General features: G+C 44.2%; 1 protein-coding gene across 1 annotated transcript in view; it reads left to right on the plus strand.

Moving 5' to 3' along the window:
* Nucleotides 1-362: 362 nt before the first annotated feature.
* The window catches only part of p4hb (prolyl 4-hydroxylase, beta polypeptide), a 33,415-nt gene continuing 14,801 nt past the window's right edge, over nucleotides 363-18,976 (plus strand). The window contains exons 1-4 of the mRNA XM_039740738.1: nucleotides 363-732; nucleotides 10,445-10,651; nucleotides 11,488-11,621; nucleotides 14,053-14,190. Of these exons, the coding sequence (XP_039596672.1) occupies nucleotides 594-732; nucleotides 10,445-10,651; nucleotides 11,488-11,621; nucleotides 14,053-14,190 (618 nt within the window). The 5' untranslated portion in view covers nucleotides 363-593. The remainder of the gene's footprint in view (nucleotides 733-10,444; nucleotides 10,652-11,487; nucleotides 11,622-14,052; nucleotides 14,191-18,976) is intronic.

Here is an 18,976-nt window from a genome sequence, read left to right on the forward strand (position 1 = left end):
TAAAAGGGTTAATGGACACTTGCTGCTTTACGAGTTGTAGATCTCCGTTTATGACGATGAAGCAAATAAATGCAATGATCTGTCCGGTAAGGCTCACGTGATTGGCCAGCCGAGTGCAAATTAAAAAACAAACAAACAAACAGGAAATCGATCGGCCCATCGCGAGTGCCCGTGACTCCAAAAAGCGTCTCCGCCGCTCCGTCCCGGAACACACGATCATCACTTTCACTTCAAACGTCCCTCCTCTCCCGGGCGGCTCCTCCCCGAAGCGGCGGCTTTCACTTCCAGGTGCCCCGAACGCGTTAGTCCAGTCACAATTCAACACGAACAGCTCTGAAGCCAATAAAAGCGGCTGCGCGGCCGAGCGCTCCCCCTTCTTCCTGCAGTCACTGCCACGTTAGTAACAGCAGACGCGAAGAGGAACGCCAGCCCGCGGTGTGCACTGCTCGGCATTTCATTGAGTGAACCGACAGCCCGCCCGCCCCTCTCCTCTCCAGTCTCCCTTCTTTTGCCTTTTTTTTTTCTTTCACTCTCCCCTCTGTTTAGAAACAGTAGGTTACCTTGCTCTTAAAAAACACACACAAAAGGAGGCCATGTTCCGCGTGTTGCTGTTCTGCGTGCTCGGCGTTGCTGTCCGGGCTGAGATCCCCGAAGAGGACGATGTCTTGGTGCTGAAGAAGGACAACTTCGAGGAAGCGCTGAGCACCCACCGCGACATCCTGGTGGAGTTCTGTAAGTGAGCGCACCTGAGGCGGCCTTCGCTTCAAGTTCGCAACTTCGGCTCGTTGTTAATGTCGCGTTGCGGGTAATCTCTGCCCGGCCGCGTCGGTTTTCATGTTTTACTTTGTTGGACTTTTTTTTAGTTTTTTTTAAAGCGTGATGTATCCGCACTGCCGCTTTGCGAATGGCTGCTCGCCCTGTTCTGCGGCGCAAGTGTCACGTCTTGCGTGTTTTCTTTGTGTATTGCCCGCCTTATTCGTCACATAAACTTGTGTTGCAGACGAACTACAAACTTGAACGAGTTGTCCGTGATCTTCACGGAAAGGGGAGCCCTTCAACTTGATTTTACTGGCTGGGCTGGCGTGTGCAGTATTTGTATGGTAAGGAAGCTCGGCACGTCAGCCGGCGTCATTGAGCCGCAATCTGAGCGGAGCGTCAGGCAAGATGAGCTCGGACTTCCGCGGATCGATACGTGACAAAGCGGCGAGTCGGAATCGCCTTGGCTGCCCGGCTGGAGGGAGGAAGCGAAGGGGGTGTGCGCGTGTGATGTTTACCTTGTGATCTCGGATGATGGGGCTGCTTGACGATATGCTTACTGATTTTAATGTCTTGGCATTGACGCTTAAGGATTTTGTCGGGGTCGTGCCCCTCAGCCCAGGTGACGTGTCTGGCAGCGCTGACCTGTCAAGAACAGATGGATATCTTTACGGCTGCTGCTGGCCGGGGGACCTACAACACTGTACTGAAGGGGGTTTGTTAGCCATTTGCATTATTCTATATATCCAAGGTGACATGCATCATTTAAAATGGTTGCATTTCATTTATTTTTTGGAATTGAAGCACAGGCAGGTGAAGTGACTTACCCCGTTGGTCAGGATTTTAATTCACGATCTCAGGGTCTAAAGTTCAAATCTTAAAGCGAATATGAAGTCGCAGTTTTTACCACCTTGTACAGTTAAAGTGCGTTTCCACATCACTTTCAATTCCCCTCGCATACCAACAGTTGGGTCAACTGGGGATGTAAGATCAGCCCGCTATGTGTGAGTACACCGGCGTCCCATCCCGACCGGGTTTTTAAATGTTTTATTTGGCTGACACTTTTACCCAAAGCAACTGGTTACATTTCTTGTTTCTCTAGTTGGAGCACAGCCAGGTAAAGTGGCACCGCCACTGGTCACACGGTGTCAAGCAACGAGATTTGAATCCACAGCCTTAGGGTTTGAAGTCCAAAATCCTAATCACTGCGCCACCCTGTCCTCCACTTCTGCATTGTATTCGTGGCTACCCCCACCTTGGGACCCCGCATTAGATACGCTGGTTTAGAAAACGGGACATCTACACGGTACAGAAATTTAAAAGGGTTTGTCAGGTCTGCTTTATTGAATATCCTTTATTATACATTCATTTATTTATTTTTTTTAGTCTAGGATGTAGGTGGGGATTTAAGGAAAGTGGGGAGATATTTCAGCTTTTGATGTTAGTTACATTTCGGTATTAATCACTGTCTAGGCTCATATTGAATGCACTTTATTTTAGTATATTTGGAATTTAAAAAAAAAAAATCCCCAGTTGATCTTAAAGTCACGAAATGCTTTTGCTCTTAAGGCTTCGATCCATCATTAGAATTCATTCTTTTTAAATGACAAACTTTGTACGCAGTGTCCCCCACTTCTCTGAATCGCGCTCTGAGTGGGTTAGAAAGGCGCTATATAAATGTTGTTCAGTCCACCCGATTATTGATGCTTGCCCAGCTTTTGACATCTTACCTACTATGAACGGAGTGCAGATGTCGTGTAGCTCTCTACGCTTTGCACGTTTGGCGGACTCCCGGTGCCCCAGTGTGGTTAGAAAGCTAAAGGTGGGGGAGGGCTACACACCAGTTTCTTTAGGGGGTGCGATGCGACGGGGCAAGAGAGCAGCGCGCAGACTTGCACGTACTGCCCGTGACGTTGAGTGAACCCCCTAAGGGGCGTAGACAGCTCTCCACCACGGCTGTCGCTGTTCGTTTACCGGGGGAGGGCGTGGTTTTAAAAATGTAGGCGTGGCGTATGTTTTGGCTCGTCTTGAAAGGGTCCTCTTGTTACTGACCGACGGAGTTGTGCAGATATGTCGGGGGTCGTCTTGTTTTCAGAGCCTGCGGCTGCACTTCGCTGACGTGTACAAGCGGGCAGACGTTTAGGTCCCACCCTCCGCAAAAAAAATGCGCTCTTCCGGCTTTTCTGCACACTTCTGTTTCTGTGTACAGTGGACCCCCGTGCGCATAAAACGGGAAACGACGTCTTGAAGCTTCACTGTGCGAACTAGCGAGTAGTTAACGCCCGGTTTTGTGACTTTTTTTTTTTTACCTTTTAAGATGTTTAAAATTGACAGGTCCGAGTTGCTCCCCCACCTCCCAATGACTTCTGATTAAGTTGTGGGACTCGAATGGAGTTTTTTGGACACACTTGCTGTATTTATTGTACCTGCCGCTAGAGCAGATACCGCCGGGTTTTATTAGTGATGTGGTGCCCTGCCGCGATGTAACTAACGTATTTGTTCGAAGGTCGCTGCTGCTTATTCATTTCCCCGTGGCGTGGATTACGTGGCTCTGAGGCGGCAAGTTGCTGCTCGTTGAACTTTACACTTGACCGTCAACGAAAGACCGGGAGGGAGCAGCACACGTCATCCCGTTCAGGGGGTAGGCCAGGGTGGGGTGGGAGCGGGGCGCTCGAGCACATTGGGGAAACGTGCGGGTTTTAAATTGGCTATCAAATCTCGATACATGGCGCTTATTTCATCCCCTGGGGGAAATGACTTTTTTTACAAAAGTGTTATAACAAAATACACACAGTAATACCTAAAATAGGAACTTATGATTTGGTTAAAGAGCAGTCCCAGTGAGACGTCAGAAATCTGCCTTTATGTGTACAGAGAAATGTAGGGTGACATCTGTCAGGAGAGCAGCAATAAGTCAGTCAGTCATCTGCTATATCCTATCAGAGGGTCACGGGGGTCTGCTGGAGCCAATCCCAGCCAATACAGGGCACAAGGCAGGAACAAACCCTGGGCAGGGCGCAGGGCACACTAGGGACGATTTAGTATTGCCACTTGCATGTCTTTGGAATGTCGGGGGGGAAACCCACACAGACACGGGGCGAACATACAACATCTCCTAACTATGAGGCAGCAGTGCTACCCACTGTGCCACCGTGCCACCCAGGAAAATGAGTAATTGGCATAAATGTAAAAGTAGTGAAATAACTAGCTGTAAACAGATTACACCTTTGTGGGATGAATTGTGTGGGTAATAAGTCCAAGGTGGGGTTTAAATCTGTTCTAAGTTGAGCCAGACCCACACAAACACGAGCTAACTGATCACCTGTAGTGCCAACTTAGATGGTGGTGGAACTAAAAAGGGAATATCTGTGCTATTGTCCCTGCCGGTGCTGCTAGCTACCATCTTCACTCTGCTAATTTAAACACTGTCTAGATATAAGAAAAAAGCCTGTCCTGAGTCGCTTTGCCACCTTCCCACCTAATGCATGGTGGTCTTTGAAGGCCTTTAGCCATTGGTATAGTGGAGCTCCAGTAGTGTCTGGCACCATTCTGAGGAATGATGGGCTTGAAAGTTCCTGACGTGCCTGAGAATGGCAGACAGTATGGCGTAGCGGTAATTGGACTTTAAACCATGAGGTGGTGGATTCAGATCCCACCTGACATCGAGTCACTAGTCGGTGCTCCAATTGGTAGAACAAATGTAATCAACTCTCTCAAATGGAAGGTGCTCTAGATAAGAAATGAGAATTATTTAATGGCAGTTAGTTTTGTCCTGTCTTCACCGGCCCATAGAACGAGTTAAGGATGTCACTACCCGCGTTATAGGAACACCATCTTCTTAAAGTCTGCTGTACGTGACGGATAAAGGAAGGCTGAACCCTGAATCTTCGTGTCGCTACTTAACCCCGAGTTCAAATCAAATGGGTGTTTGCTAGAACTACAAAACGTTTGAAATGTTCTTCCTTTTTTAGTCCTTCTGGTGTGTGTTTATTTAAAGAGTGTCCAAAAAAATTCTCTCTGGGGACAAAGTGCTATCTAAAGGTACACCAAGTATGTTAAGTGGAGTGGCCGCCTTTGGTCGGTGACGCTTTTATAGTGCAGCACTCCACAGGCCCACCATCCAGGTCTTTGACATGAAGCCACAGAACCCACTTTGTGCTTATCAAAGACCTTCTATGGAACATAATTTGAGGTCCTAGTTTTTTGTTTATACAAAAGTCTTCAGAAATGATCATTTTAAAAAAAAAAAAAAAGACCCCCATCCCACCCTTACATTAATTAGTACTCCAAATCGGCCGTTGTGAGGCGTGGATGGTCCTCTTGTCCAGGGTGATTTCCTACTAGTGCCCAGTACTGTGAGGAATAAGCTTCGGCTCCTCTGTCTCCTGGAAATTGGATCAAGTGTGTGTTCAGAAAGTTAATTCAACTCGATTGCTAGCGACGTTTCGAACACTTGGCGATCACACTTGCTAGAAAAATGGCAATTTTTCATATTCCCTGAAAGTATGGTACAAATGATGACATCCATCTGTCCATTTTCTGGAGGTCCTTATTTTGAGAGGACTGTAAAAGCTGAGAGTCCAGACCTGGCGTTGGTTTTGTGGCCGACACGGGTTGGTCTTTCTCTTCCACAGAAGGAAACATTCCTGCTTGCAAACGACTTCCAGAGCTCAAAGACCTTCAGGTAGAGGGGTGGCGGTCGATTTTGTGTTCAATCCAATTTTTACAAAAAAAAAAAATCTATTTGTATGGAATGATTACAATAAAAAAAGTTCAGGTAGAAAGATGAGTCAGTTAAGCCAAAGAGTATCTGGAGGGAACCTGCGAGCGCACGCCAGCACAGAAGCTAAACTAAGCACCGACATGGCCAAAGGACATCCTGCTGCCGCTTTATCATTTCAGCAAAGCCCATCGGCGTTTTCCCCTCAACAGTAGCGCCTGACATTTAGTTTGAACAAAACCTGTAAATCCACCAGGAGCAGAGCTTGACTCCACTAAGTTAGGGCTTGGATGAGTGTGGTTGCTACTTCTCATTCTGGCCTGTTCCCTCGTTTGTCCTTCCCAACATTTTACATTTCCAAAAGGCGCGTGTTGACTTTTCTGTGCTGCGTGTTTCTTAAACCGCAGTGTAACCCGCTTTGTTTCAGAATTGTACAAGCACATTTGGAGATTTTGGTTTGCATCCTTCCTCCTAGGGAAACACTGTTGCTAATTAAATTGAGATTTTCTGTGTCAGATTGACCCCTAAATGATTTACTAAATTTGTTTGCAAATTTATATCCCAGATTTCCATTAAGGGATGACCAAAATGAACCAAGGCTTCCTTGTTTTGTGTTCAGCTTTCTGAAAAAGTCGAATGACGGAGCAGCAGATCTCGGTGCAGGAAGGTGTTTTCTCCACGTAGGGTTGAGGTGGGCAGCACATTTTTCCCCCCCGTAGGCATCATTGTACACGACTGATTCAATTCGCATTCATCCTCCAGGACTTTTGCAGAAACAAGTTTTGCTTGTCGTTTCATTGTACTCTCTTACGTGATAACAGAACCACACAGCTGACTTTATACCCAGCAAACCACACAAAGTTCAGTCTTGTTCATGTGGCTTATACTACAGTGTTGGTGAAATTCCATTTCAGACACTAATAATTTACTTCCATCATGGCTGATATTGCTGTCTGGTTTTGTGTGCATCACTTGTTCTGGCACACCTTGGATTACAATATTTTGAAAGGAAATTGGCCCGCTTCACTCCCCCGAACTGTCTCATGAATTTAGGTTGGATGTGTGACCCACTCTTGATCTTAAATATCTCGGTGACATTGTCCTCTCCCTTTTATAAAACCTTTCCTAATAGTTTTCTTTCTGAAGCCTGGTGTATCTCCATTAGCTCAGGAGTGTTCTGTGTTTGTAAGTTAATTAGAAATGGTCTGCATCTCTTAAAGCAGGGGTCCTCAATGACGGTCCTGGAGGGCTGCGGTGGCTGCTGGTTTTTACTCCAACCCAATTGCTTAATAAGAAGCCCTTATGGCTCAAGTGACACTCCTGCTTCAATTTAGTGGTTTTGCTCGTTAAGATTTTGACCCCTTATTGCTCATTTTAGTTTTAAACGGCTCTAGTCTTGGTTGTTAATTGCTCCTAATTAGCAGTAACATGCAAATGACGAGAGACCAGCATTTCTCCATTTCGCTGGTTTCCATTTACACCGGTGTGTTTATCAGGCACTATTGGGTTTAAAGAAATACTTGGAAGGAAAATGAAGAGGGAAAAAAGTGAAGGACTGAGAATTACTCCTCCATTTTGGACTTTAGATCATTTGGATGAGATCCTTAGAAAGGGGAAGAAAATCGAGGATATGAGAATGAGCTGACATAGCAGAGTTAAAGCACACACAAGCAGTGAAATGAAATTATTGGCAAGAATTGCTTTCTAATTAAGCAACCGGGTTAGAACAAAAACCTGCAGCCACTGCGGCCCTCCAGGACTGGAATTGAGGACCCGTGTTAAAGAGATGGTTGCTAATGCAGTAATCCTGTCTGTCTTGTACCTCATCAGGAGCCCAAGAACCACACGAGCTTGAAATTCAGTAATAAAACTGATATGTGCTTTATATGTTTGAGTAAAGGTGATATGCAGATCTGCAAGATTCACTAAATTTGGGGATTAGTTGTTAGATTTGAAAACTAGCAGTCTGGAGATTTTTAGTGGCGGTTGGCCGGTCTGTCGGTCTCTGTCTCGCACCCCAAGACATGAGGATGGGTCTTAGTGCTTTTGCAAAACCAACTTTATTCTGCTTAAAACAGAATGGCAGTTATTTATAGCAGTGGCATCTACCACTCCGCTAAACAGACACAGCAATCAGGATGGTCATGGCCAGGTTAATGACCAAGTAATACTGTTCCCTGCAGTTGTGTGCCTTGCATCGCCCATCGATCGACGGCAGGCGCGCATAGCGTAACCACGTTCTTTTCGAATTTGTTTTATGCAGCGAGCTGCCACAGTGCCTGGGAGCCTGCGGTTGCCCCGGTAACTGATAAGCTATTTTCCCCACAGATGCGGTGATCGCCCTTCAGGACGCTCTTCTGCGTGTCACCCCGGGTTCGTTTAGAAACCTAGAATATATAAAATCTGTCCATTTTTCACGAAAGAAATACTTGCTACATTTTTTTTTCTTCTACAGTAGAATTTGCTTGAACATTCCGGTTGATTTTTGCAACTTCTCTCATTGCACCAAGTATCATAGTTTGCTTGCAGGAGTGATATATTCACGTTAATCTGAGACACAGGCTGCGGGGCTGAGGGAAGGAAGAGTGCCCTCCTCGCTGTCCTGTTTCACTACTATGCAGGGTGGAGCCACGGGGCACGGCATGTGTGTGTATGTATATAATCCAGCGTCTCTGTCCGTTTTTCACAAGAGAACTACTTAACGGATTTAGATTTTTTTTTTCTTTAATTTGCTTGAAGATTCCGGTTGATCTTTGCGACTTCTCTCATCGCACCAAGTATCACAGTTTGCTTGCAGGGGCGAGATATTCACATTACTCCAAGACACAGGCTACAGGCCGAGGGGAGGGGGAAGCGGGATGTCGTGAGCCGGGTGCCGGGCAAGGCCCTCTTCATACGCGCGCTGGCGAAGTCGTGACGAACAGCTGGTATTTTATCTGAGATTTTCAACTGCTTTGATTTGCAGTTTTCAAGTTTAACCCTGTGGCTCAGATGGATATGTCCATCTTTGAATACTTTAGTTTTTGTTTTTTTTTTTAATCTTTCCGGTTTGGCAATTTATAGGCACATATGGGTAGTTTGGAATAGCATCCCAACCAGTACAGCAATTTTAATTTGAGGTTTAAACTGATTGATGCCTCTTTTGGGATGTGGAAAGAAAACCCACACTGTAGAAATGGGGTTTAAATGGCAGCAAATGCAGTTTGCAGTGTGTTGAATATGTTGGGGCTTCAAATGGGTTGGTTTGCTAGTCTGATGCATTAGTTGCTTGTTTCTCCTTCATGCAAAAACCTCGATGGGTCAAAACTGTTCAGACTGTTTAATGATAGTCTGGCCCAGGATTTTAGTCCATTGGTACTTGTGTACCCCCATATTCATCCACGGTGTCCAGTTTAGAATTACCAAGTTTAATGTCCATGTCTTTGAAGATCCAGCACTAAAACTGGAGCACCCAGACATGTGATGCAGAATCCACAGGGACAAGTAGATCAGTGGGTTGCCATGCTGTATACTGAGACTGATCTGTAGCGAGAGTAGGGAGTGGGTCGAGGAGACCCTGGAGAGGTCGAGATGCTCTCTGGAGAGGAATGAAGGTCAGTAGGACCACCAAGACAGAATACATGTGTGTGAATGAGAGGGAGGTCAGAGGAATGTTGAGGATGCAGGGAGTAGAGTTGGCAAAGGTGGAGGAGTTTAAATACTTGATCAACAGTACAGAGTAATGGGGAGTGTAGAAGAGTGCAGGCAGGATGGAATGGGTGGAGAAGAGTGTCAGGACTAATTTGTGACAGACGGTTATCGGCAAGAGTGAAAGGGAAGGATGGTAGTGAGACCAGCTGTGTTATATGGCCTGGAGACGGTGGCACAGGAGACAGAGCTGGAGGTGGCAGAGTTAAAGATGCTAAGATTTACATTGGGTGTGACGAGGATGGACAGGATTAGAAATGAGGAAATTAGAGGGTCCGCTCAAGTGGGATGGTTGAGAGACAGAGAGGCAAGATGGCGTTGGTTTGGAGAGATGCTGGGTATACTGGGTGAAGGGTGCTAAGGATAGAGCTGCCAGGGAAGAGGAAAAGAGGAAGGCCTAAGAAGGTTTGTGGATGTGGGAGAGGACATGCAGGTGATGAATATGACAAAACAAGATGATGAGGACAGGAAGATATGGAAGAAGATGATCTGCTGTGGCAACCACTAACAGGAGCAGCTGAAAACTTATCTTGAGACTAAAGCTGTGCAGGAAGGCTGCGAAGGTTCACATTTAATCAGTATTGGGGGTCGATCAGACTGTATTGTGTGACTAGTTGTGCCACTCCATGAAGTTCGGCTCTGTGTGCCCCCTGTGTCGGCAGGTTTTTGTTGCCACCCATTCCCTAATCAGCAAGTCCTTTTCACCTTTAAAGGACCTCCTTGTTTAATTACCTGACCAGTTTTTTTTATTTTGAGTTTACAAGAGTGCTGTAGTGTCATCTTTACACTTATAGGATATATTGGGACATTTGTGGTTTTTGTCTTTAAATGTATACTTCGTTTTAATTTGCTTTTTTTGGAATTTGATTTTGTAATTGTATCTGAAGAACCGCAATAAATGACGAGCAAAGCAAACGGAAGAGCAACTACTTCAGTGTTACTGAATTATGTACTTAGTAGGAAATACTTGTCTAAATAACCACAACATTTAACAGGAAAGAATTCATTCTTACCCATGTAATAAATTCCTGCTTCAGTAAAAATCAGTTTGTAATTTGTAGATGGATACAATAAACTGGGAAATGTCAGCTTGCTTAATTTAGCAGCCACATGGGACCCCCGTTCTGAACCTGAGATCCACGGCACTCGATCAGTGCGAAGCGAGTTTACTTCACTTGTTAAACTGAATAATTGTGGGCCATTTAAAAGGAAAATTAAAATGAGTTCTGTTCCTGCTACATTTGCTTATTAAATGGTTCTTATCTGGTTTATTTCTTTCAGATGCTCCCTGGTGTGGACACTGCAAGGCCCTTGCACCCGAGTATGCAAAGGCTGCAGGGAAGTTGAAGGAAGAGGGCTCCAGTATCAGGCTAGCAAAGGTTGACGCTACTGAGGAAAATGAGCTGGCCCAAGAGTACGGCGTCCGCGGTTATCCCACAATTAAGTTCTTTAAGAACGGATCCAAGGCTGCACCGAAAGAGTACACAGGTCGGTATCAGTGGTGGGAAAACTTGCTTTGAGGTCCCCAAGTAACTTCCTGCAGTTTGGTTTGAAGGAGGCATTGGTCGTCAGGGTAGCTTTTAAACACGAGGAAAGTTAATTTTCCAAATGTATGCAATTTGGCAGCTTCTGCATTTTGACGTTTGCTACGTAACCAAACCTCATTACGGTTTATTTAATTTGCAGATCTGGATGCCACTTTACTGACTATTTTTGACCAACTAAACCCACAGTGAGACGTGCCGAAACACACGCACTGCCAGGTTTTCTTAAATTATATGCTGCAGTCTCAAAGGAAAATATGGAGGATTATCCTGGCATTTGTGGGTTTTTTTTTTTTTTAGTGGTAACCCACCTAAAGCAAGTCTGAGTGCTTAAAACACTAGTAGTTATTTTAACCATATTTGGTCTCCTAATGCCTTACGTTACTTCCTAATATTTTTGCCCTTTTGTTTTCCTAATTTCTATGTAGTATTCTCAATCCAACAGACTTCAAAAAGCTTAGATGGTAACCAGTGCCCAGGTAGTCTCGTGGCCTTGGAATCCCTGCAGATTTTTTTTTGCCCTCCTGGCCATCGGACCTTCCTTTATTCTTTACTTAGTATTGCCTTATCTTAATTTTTCTTCATCTTGTAAAGCACTGAGTTGCATCACTTGTATGAAACTATTCTATAGAAATGTTGTTGTTGTTGTAACCTATTATGAAGTCGAATGCCCGTACACTAGGAGAGGAGTTCAAAGCACCATATTTGAATGTTTTGAAAACTGAACGAGGTGTTCTCCACATTTAGGCACCTTTTTTGATTTGTCTCTATTCTTTATAGCTGGTAGACAAGCAGATGATATTATTAACTGGCTGAAGAAGCGCACTGGTCCAGCAGCTTCAACCCTCTCAGATGTTGGTGCAGCCGAGAAGCTCATTGAAGACAATGAAGTTGCTGTTATTGGTTTCTTTAAGGTGAGCTCCTCTGTGCTTCCTTTCATTCCAGACTATCGATTTCAAGAGCAACCAAGCAATGTTGCCACAATGTCTTAAACTAGGGGGTTTGCGCCCCGCTTGCTTCACTCGCCAACCCCCATGGCCTGCACTACGTGCCAGCCACTTCGCATCTCTGCTGCTTGTGTTGTGAGGAAGGGGGCTGAACGCACCCAAAGGAGACATGGTCGCTCCTCTCAAACCCCCTCTTAAACGGTGATACAATGGGGAAGCAAAAAAAAAAAAACAAAACTATGTCCTCTTTGCTCGATCAGCTGCTGGCATGCTGCTACCATGCCACTTGATCAGCATCTTGCATGGCACTTCGAACATTTAAAAGCCTATACAGCAGCTGTCCTACTGTCTTTCCGGCCCTGGGCGTGGGTAAATCTTTTGGCACAAAGTCTCGTCTCGCGGGATGCGAGTTCTTGATGTTCAGTTTATAATTCAAAAAACCGAATAAGAATATGAAAATCTAACATTGCATTGAAGTTCGATAAATTCTTAAAAGAATGATACCAAACATATATGTAGGTTTTAAAATAAGCCCGATTTTAAAGCTTGACAAAAAATGTGACATAAAAACATTTCATAAAATCGTTGCACTTTTAGGCTTAGGATTTTATATAGAGAGAGTAAATGTAGGGCCCTATGAAATCAGTTTTATTTTTTCAAAATTCATTTTTATTTTTTTGATTTTCCATTTTCACTTAGTTTTCCTTGATTCGGATTTTAGGGTTTTTGTTTTTACTGTAAAAGTAGTAACAGCTTTAATATAACAATGAAATGGCACTTCACATTCCTTTTAATGAAACGGCACAACTGATCCTAATTTTGCTGTTCCATTCATCAGGTAGGAGCCCATGTCCACCCCGATGCTGCATGCGGAGACTGCAGTAGGACAGGGAGTGCCTTCCAGAATTGTAAGAGCTGTCACTAGTGTGATGCGTCCTTCTGAGATGAAGGTGAACTTCACTTTTAGAAAAGAGACCTGCTTTTAAGGGCTCGTTGCATCTAAGGAGACTTCTGCCCTGGTGTGTAGGGGCAGAGTTTATAATGGAAGAGTCAAAAGTGGACCTTGCGTGTCTCGTCACTGAGACAAAACATTTATTAAATCCCAAAACATTGTTACTTTTTAAAAGTGAACCAGTTAACGACCAGTTCTATTCACTAACATTATTCTGTGGGGAAAGACTGTTAATACCGGTTAAATGCCTGTGTAATTTAATCGGTTAAATGCTTCACAAGTAATTGCATTGTGTACAATTAGAGCTGCTTAAATAAAATTACCATACAGCCAAATGTTTACTCCCCTATCACTTTGATGAGAACGCTGTGCTCCCCGCTATCAGTGGTTTCATCAACTACAAGTTATATTTTCTTGCCACGAATCTTTCGAAGAACAGCGTCCGGCGTCCATATGTTCAAAGACATGGAGTAAATGAGTTTGAAGATGGCTCATTTTTTGGCAGCGTGCCTCCCCATTTAGAATGCTTAGTAAGCATTGCATCTTTGTCTTTTTTTTTTTTTTTTTCGAGCGTTGTCCATTGGACACAACCTGGCGTCTTGCATCAGACTATTTTGTTGTTTCATCTGTTGTTACCTGAAGGGGAACGCTTTGATCTTGATTTCATGTGGTGGTTGCAAGTATCTTTTCGTGTCCAGTCTATTGTATGCTGCAAAACTTATGGAAAAGTTCTCCAAATTTGTAAGTGTCCGGGATATTGTTGTGCCCTCAATTTTGCCGTTAAGCTCGTGTTTCTTAGTCATTTTTCACGTAGTTAGGGTATCTGATACTGTTTGCATCAACATTTCTGTCTCGTGCAGCGAGCTAATTCGCGTGCCTTTTAACGAGAAAATATACAGGAAACGCGTGCACGAACAGAGGCACGACTGATTTCTACAAAGAATTGCGTTCACTTCAAAAACAACAAACTAGAAAATATCTGAATGATTAGAACTACTGATTATTATTCAGTTTAATTTATTGGGATGTTTTGGTAGTCTCCCCTTCAGTTTTTAAATTCCGCACATTTCTGTTTTTTTAAATCTAAAATCCGTTTTTAGCGTTGCTTTCGTGATTGTTAGGTTTCTGCATTGTGGAAATCATAGGGCCCTATAAATGTACCTTTGACAATTTTACGATTGGCCTGAACATTGTGTTGTATGAAGACTGCACTACATGTCAGTCTTTTGTTCTGCCTATAGTTTGTATTTAATTTTTTTTTTTTTTTAATATGATAGCTGGTAATATTTCATTCTCAGTTTTTAGCCTGCTATGCGCATTGTATTTGTGCAGATTTTTTCATTTGAAAGGTTGTTCAACCCACTCTTGAAACATTTCACCCCAGTGTTTAGCTCTCCTTGCCTGTCTTTTTAGTCTTGTATGAAGTAACATGTCTTTATTTGACAGGATGTTGAGTCTGAGAGTGCCCATACTTTCCTGCAAGCTGCAGAAGCCATGGACGATACCCCTTTTGGCATTACCTCTGCTGATGAGATCTTCTCTAAATATGAAGTGACAAAGGATAGCATAGTACTATTCAAAAAGGTAAGCCTATGACTACACTGTACCTCTTGTTTTAAGTTGTAATATATATAAAAAATTCACTAAGGCAAGACCATGGAAAGCACTCCGGAAGGGGCGTGGATTCACTAAGCCGACAAGTGAGACACCTATGGCGCACACAGGAAGGAGCCACGCCCACCAACTCCACGACCATTGGATACGACAACAACTCACAGAGCCACACCCACCAACTTGGACACGACGACACAGAAAACCCGGCGTCATTTATATTCGTCTGTTGTAGAGGTCACATGCAGCTCCAACCCACGTTGACTGTTAATAGAGGCATGTTTCTCGCGGGGGTGAATTGCCATATGCGGCGTGTAAAACGGTTTGCGAGGGGTATCCCATGGGATCCTTAAAACGTTCCTTTACAACTGAGGTTACAACACAATGAAGTGAGCAGTCTTTAAAAAAACGAGTTTTCGGTTACGACGCACGACCGCATGCACTATAGCAAACTGTTTTACACGGTACATACAGCAATTCGCATCCGCGACAAACGTGAGTCTTCTTAGATACTCCTGCACTTTGTACACACCCCCTCCCACCGTGGTCGGGTGTCTTGGTGGATTATATATAGAAAGGCAGCCAAAACCACACAGAGCAATGAAAAGTCTAAGTGATTTACAGGTGCATCTGGACTGTACAAAGACTGGAGTGACGAGTTGAAGGTGGGCACATGAGCAGGCAGTGTATACTGAACGAGAAATCGGCACACTAGCATGACAGAGGGAGCGGAGTGGATGTCCTTCTCCTCTCCTCCTGTTCCACCCTGAGCGCCTCATGGATGATTGTGTGTTGGTTCGTTCCGTGCATTGGTTAAAACCCAATGAAGGAAGCAGTCTTTAAAAACCAATAAGCCCTGTGCCTCTGTTTCATTACCGTCTCACCTGCTTCACCAATGCAGGCCCCGCAACAGGCGATCCGGCGGCGTCATTGCCATGACCTGCCGGGCAGCCATCCGGGTAACAAGTCTTTGGGTTCGGGGGTATGGTTACAAAGCTGAAACTTAAAGTAATTGACGGAAGGGCACCACCAGGTGTGGAGCCTTTTGCTTCATTTGACTCAATGCAGGAAACCTCACCCGGCCCGGACACGGACAGGATTGACAGATTGATAGCTCTTTCTCGATTCTGTGGGTGGTGGTGCATGGCAGTTGGTGGAGCGATTTGGCTGGTTATTTCCGAAAACGAACAAGACTCCCGCCTGCTAAATAGTTGCACGACCAAACAGCGGTCGGGGTGAAAATTTTTAGAGGGACAAGTGGCTTTCAGCCACGTGAGATTGAGCATTAACAGGTCTGTGATGCACTTGTATGTCCGGTACTGCACGCGTGCTACACTGAATTGATCAACGTGTGTCTACCCGACGCGGGGAAGCCGTTGAACCCCTTTCGTGATGGAGACCGTGGCTTCCAATTGTTCCCCACGAACGAGAAATTCCTAGTACGTGCGGGTCATACGCTCGCACTGATTACGTCCCTGCCCTTTGTAAAGCCCCCCATGGTCGGGTGACTTGGTGGATTATATATATAAAAAAGCAGCCGGAACCGCAAAGAATGAAAAATCAACGTGGAAACCGACTGAAGCGGTGTTTGGAAAATTAACAGTCAACATGACTCACAGGTGCGTGTGGACTGTACACAGACGAAAGCGACTCAGGTAGGGAGTTGGGGGCGGGCACATAAGCGCGCAGTGTGTACTGAACGAGCGCCGTTCAACCCCGCCCTTCGCTTTGGAAGGAGAAAGCACGACGGCACTCCTCCGGTTTTCAGTCACGGACAATTGTATGTTGGTTCGTAGCGTGCATTGTTGCAATGTTACTTTTCTTGGTGTTTTATTAAATTACGGATTTTTCAAATGTTTGTTTTTTCCTCTGTGCTTAAAAATTGTTTAAAAAGCGGCCTGATTATGCGGGTTGGCTAGTTCTTATTGTGTGGCTTCCCCTTTATTTCTGATACTCAAAGATCTTGCTTTGTTAAACTTGAGTTTATTTTGTCCTTGTAATATAACGATAACATGGTGATCGGTACCGAGAGTAGGGAGCAGGCTGAGGAGACCCTGGAGAGGTGGAGATAAAGGAGAGGAATTAAGGTCAGTAAGACCACCAAGACAGAATGTGTGTGTGTGAATGAGGGAGGTCCGTGGAATGGTGAGGATGAGGGGAGTAGAATTGGCGAAGGTGGAGGAGTTTAAATACTTGGAATCAATAGTACAGAGTAATTGGGAGTGTGGAAGAGTGAAGGCAGGATGGAATGAGTGGAAAGAGTGACAGGAGTGATTTGTGACCGATTTATCAGAGAATCAAAGGGAAGGTCTACAGGATGGTAGCGAGACCAGCTTTATGTGGGTTGGAGACGATGGCACTGACCAGAAAGCAGGGAGACAGCTGGAGGTGGCAGAGGTAAAGATATTAAGATTTGCATTGGGTGTGATGAGGATGGACGGGATGAGAAATGAGGACATTAGTGTCCGCTCCGGTTGAACAGTTGGGAGACCAAGTCAGAGGCGAGAGTGCGTTGGTTTGGACATGTGCAGAGGAGAGTTGCTGGGTATATTGGGAGAAGGGTGTGAAGGATAGAGCTGTGAGGTAAGAGAAGAGGAAGGGCTAAGAGAAGGCTTATGGATGTGGTGAAGGTGGATATGCAGGTGAGGGGGGTGAAAGAGCAAGATGACGAGGACAGGAAGAGATGGAATAAGATGACCTGCTGTGGCATCCCATAACGGGAGCAGTCAAAAGAATAGCTGACCAGGTTTTCAGACAAATGCATTTTCTGCGTATCCATGGTAGTGGGTATGGCGTGTAACTTCAGTATACCTGTAGGACTGTTTACACCCTAGCGCATACACATGAGCATATGTCTAGGTACAGCAGAACTGAATGCTAGATCCTCTGCATTCTGAAATATTCATTATCTTGACCTAGACCACTTTGAATATGATGAATAACAGCTCTGTAAAATACCTGTGCCAGCAGTTAGAGCTTTCTGTATGATTGTAAACTCCAGTGAGGTTTTAAAAGTGAAACTTCTGAAGGTGTTCATTTTAGGGTATCTGGCTGCTGATAAAATCGTCCACTCCACACCAGGCTAGTAACATCTACTGCTAGGCTGCCAGTGTCTGACATCACTGACCGTGGGGTCACAACTACCTGTCATATGGGGACGGCAGTAGAGACGCAACATTAGAGTTGCCTCAAAAGCCTGCATATTGTTTCTAGTTAGCCAATAAAAGGTGTCACTTTGCTTGACTTCTTACTACATCCATAATGGCCAACTGGGTACAACATCCTTGTACTAAGATTAAACCTCAAAGACCTGCACCCCAGGTCAGAAGTTTTGGAAAATTAGGGGGTTTTGCAAAGCTTTCTAGAAGACTGTATAGCCAAAGGTATATTTAATAGTTTTATACAGGGGCTGAAGTTAAACTCTGTTCATTTATGGATTTGACTAATTTCAGATTAGCTTTTTTTTATTTGCAGTTGATTGTAGTCTGTCTTGGAATTATGGGGGGTAAATAACAATCTTAGTGCATCAAGGGTTTCTGTAATTTATAAAATTGCTAATCCTAACTTTTTAAAATGGGTTTATTCTTTAATTGCTACTCACTTTAGACTTGGCTAATTCTGAAATTTAGAATTGGTGACCTGATAATGTCAGCTTTCAGTGGTACTTAAGGGATTCATGATCGTTAATGATAAATCAGAGACTATATTTATAAAGTGTGTGTAATGTATTGGTGTCTCCCATGGACAATTTCTCATTGTCTTGTTTGTGCAGCTCTTTCGTTACCAAGTGTAGACATGTGCTCCCTTCACTTTACATTTTTGAATATACATTCTGCAGAGTAGTGTCTCTGACACCTGAGTATGTGTTTGTCGCTTTGAGAACGTAATACATAGCTAAAAATACACAACTAGCATCTTAGAATTTTGTTGCACATTGTTAATCTGTGCGGTATTTTATTCCTTGAGTGCTGTATGATGCTATAAAGTCTCAGACTCCTGGCCTTGGTCAGGGCATTTGGAGGTTCAGTGCTTGCAGTGGGGTAAGCTGAGGTGCCCCTGACCACTGTTGTGGTATTTCAGAGGTTTACTGCAGAATGCTCTACAAAGGTAGTCGGCCCTTAAAGTATTGTAGGGTGAATGTCAAACGAAGTGAATCTGGGCATTTCTAGAATTAGCCTCCAAAGTTAAGTGTTTTTAGAGGACAGTTTCATTTTAAAATGTGTTTGATTAAATGGTTATTTGATTAAAAGCTATATTAATATGAAGCTGGTGAAATGCCTTCAGTTGTAGGGCGCCGAAGGTGCAGTGCGAATGTTGTTACAATTTGTTGCATGTGAAGTTCAGCATTTTTGTGCCACTTCATACTATTAATGCTTGCTTATGCTATTTACTCAAATTACATTACTAATAAATGATATGATGTTGGGGATATATATATTTTTTTCCCTTGTCTTAGTGTCAAAAGGCATGGCCTATTAAAGCCCATAGCGGCACTTGTGTGATTTTGGGCTATACAAAAATAATTTGTATATGGAGAGTTAGTCAAGGAAGTGGCACACTCTGGCATATCTAACCCTATTAAAATTAGCCAGCTGACTCTAAATTAACATGACCCGTCTTCAGTAGCCTGCTGTAGTAATAAATGTTTCATTGTTGTGACGGTGTAGTATCTTGCATTTTGCAGCAGATGTGCCTACCACATTAATGGTAACACAGCATAATTATGTCTCTAGGGGAAAATTATTTAATGGCTTGTTGG

Source organism: Polypterus senegalus, chromosome 17 (assembly GCF_016835505.1).
Source record: "Polypterus senegalus isolate Bchr_013 chromosome 17, ASM1683550v1, whole genome shotgun sequence".
In the NCBI taxonomy this organism is placed as follows: Eukaryota; Metazoa; Chordata; class Cladistia; order Polypteriformes; family Polypteridae; genus Polypterus; species Polypterus senegalus.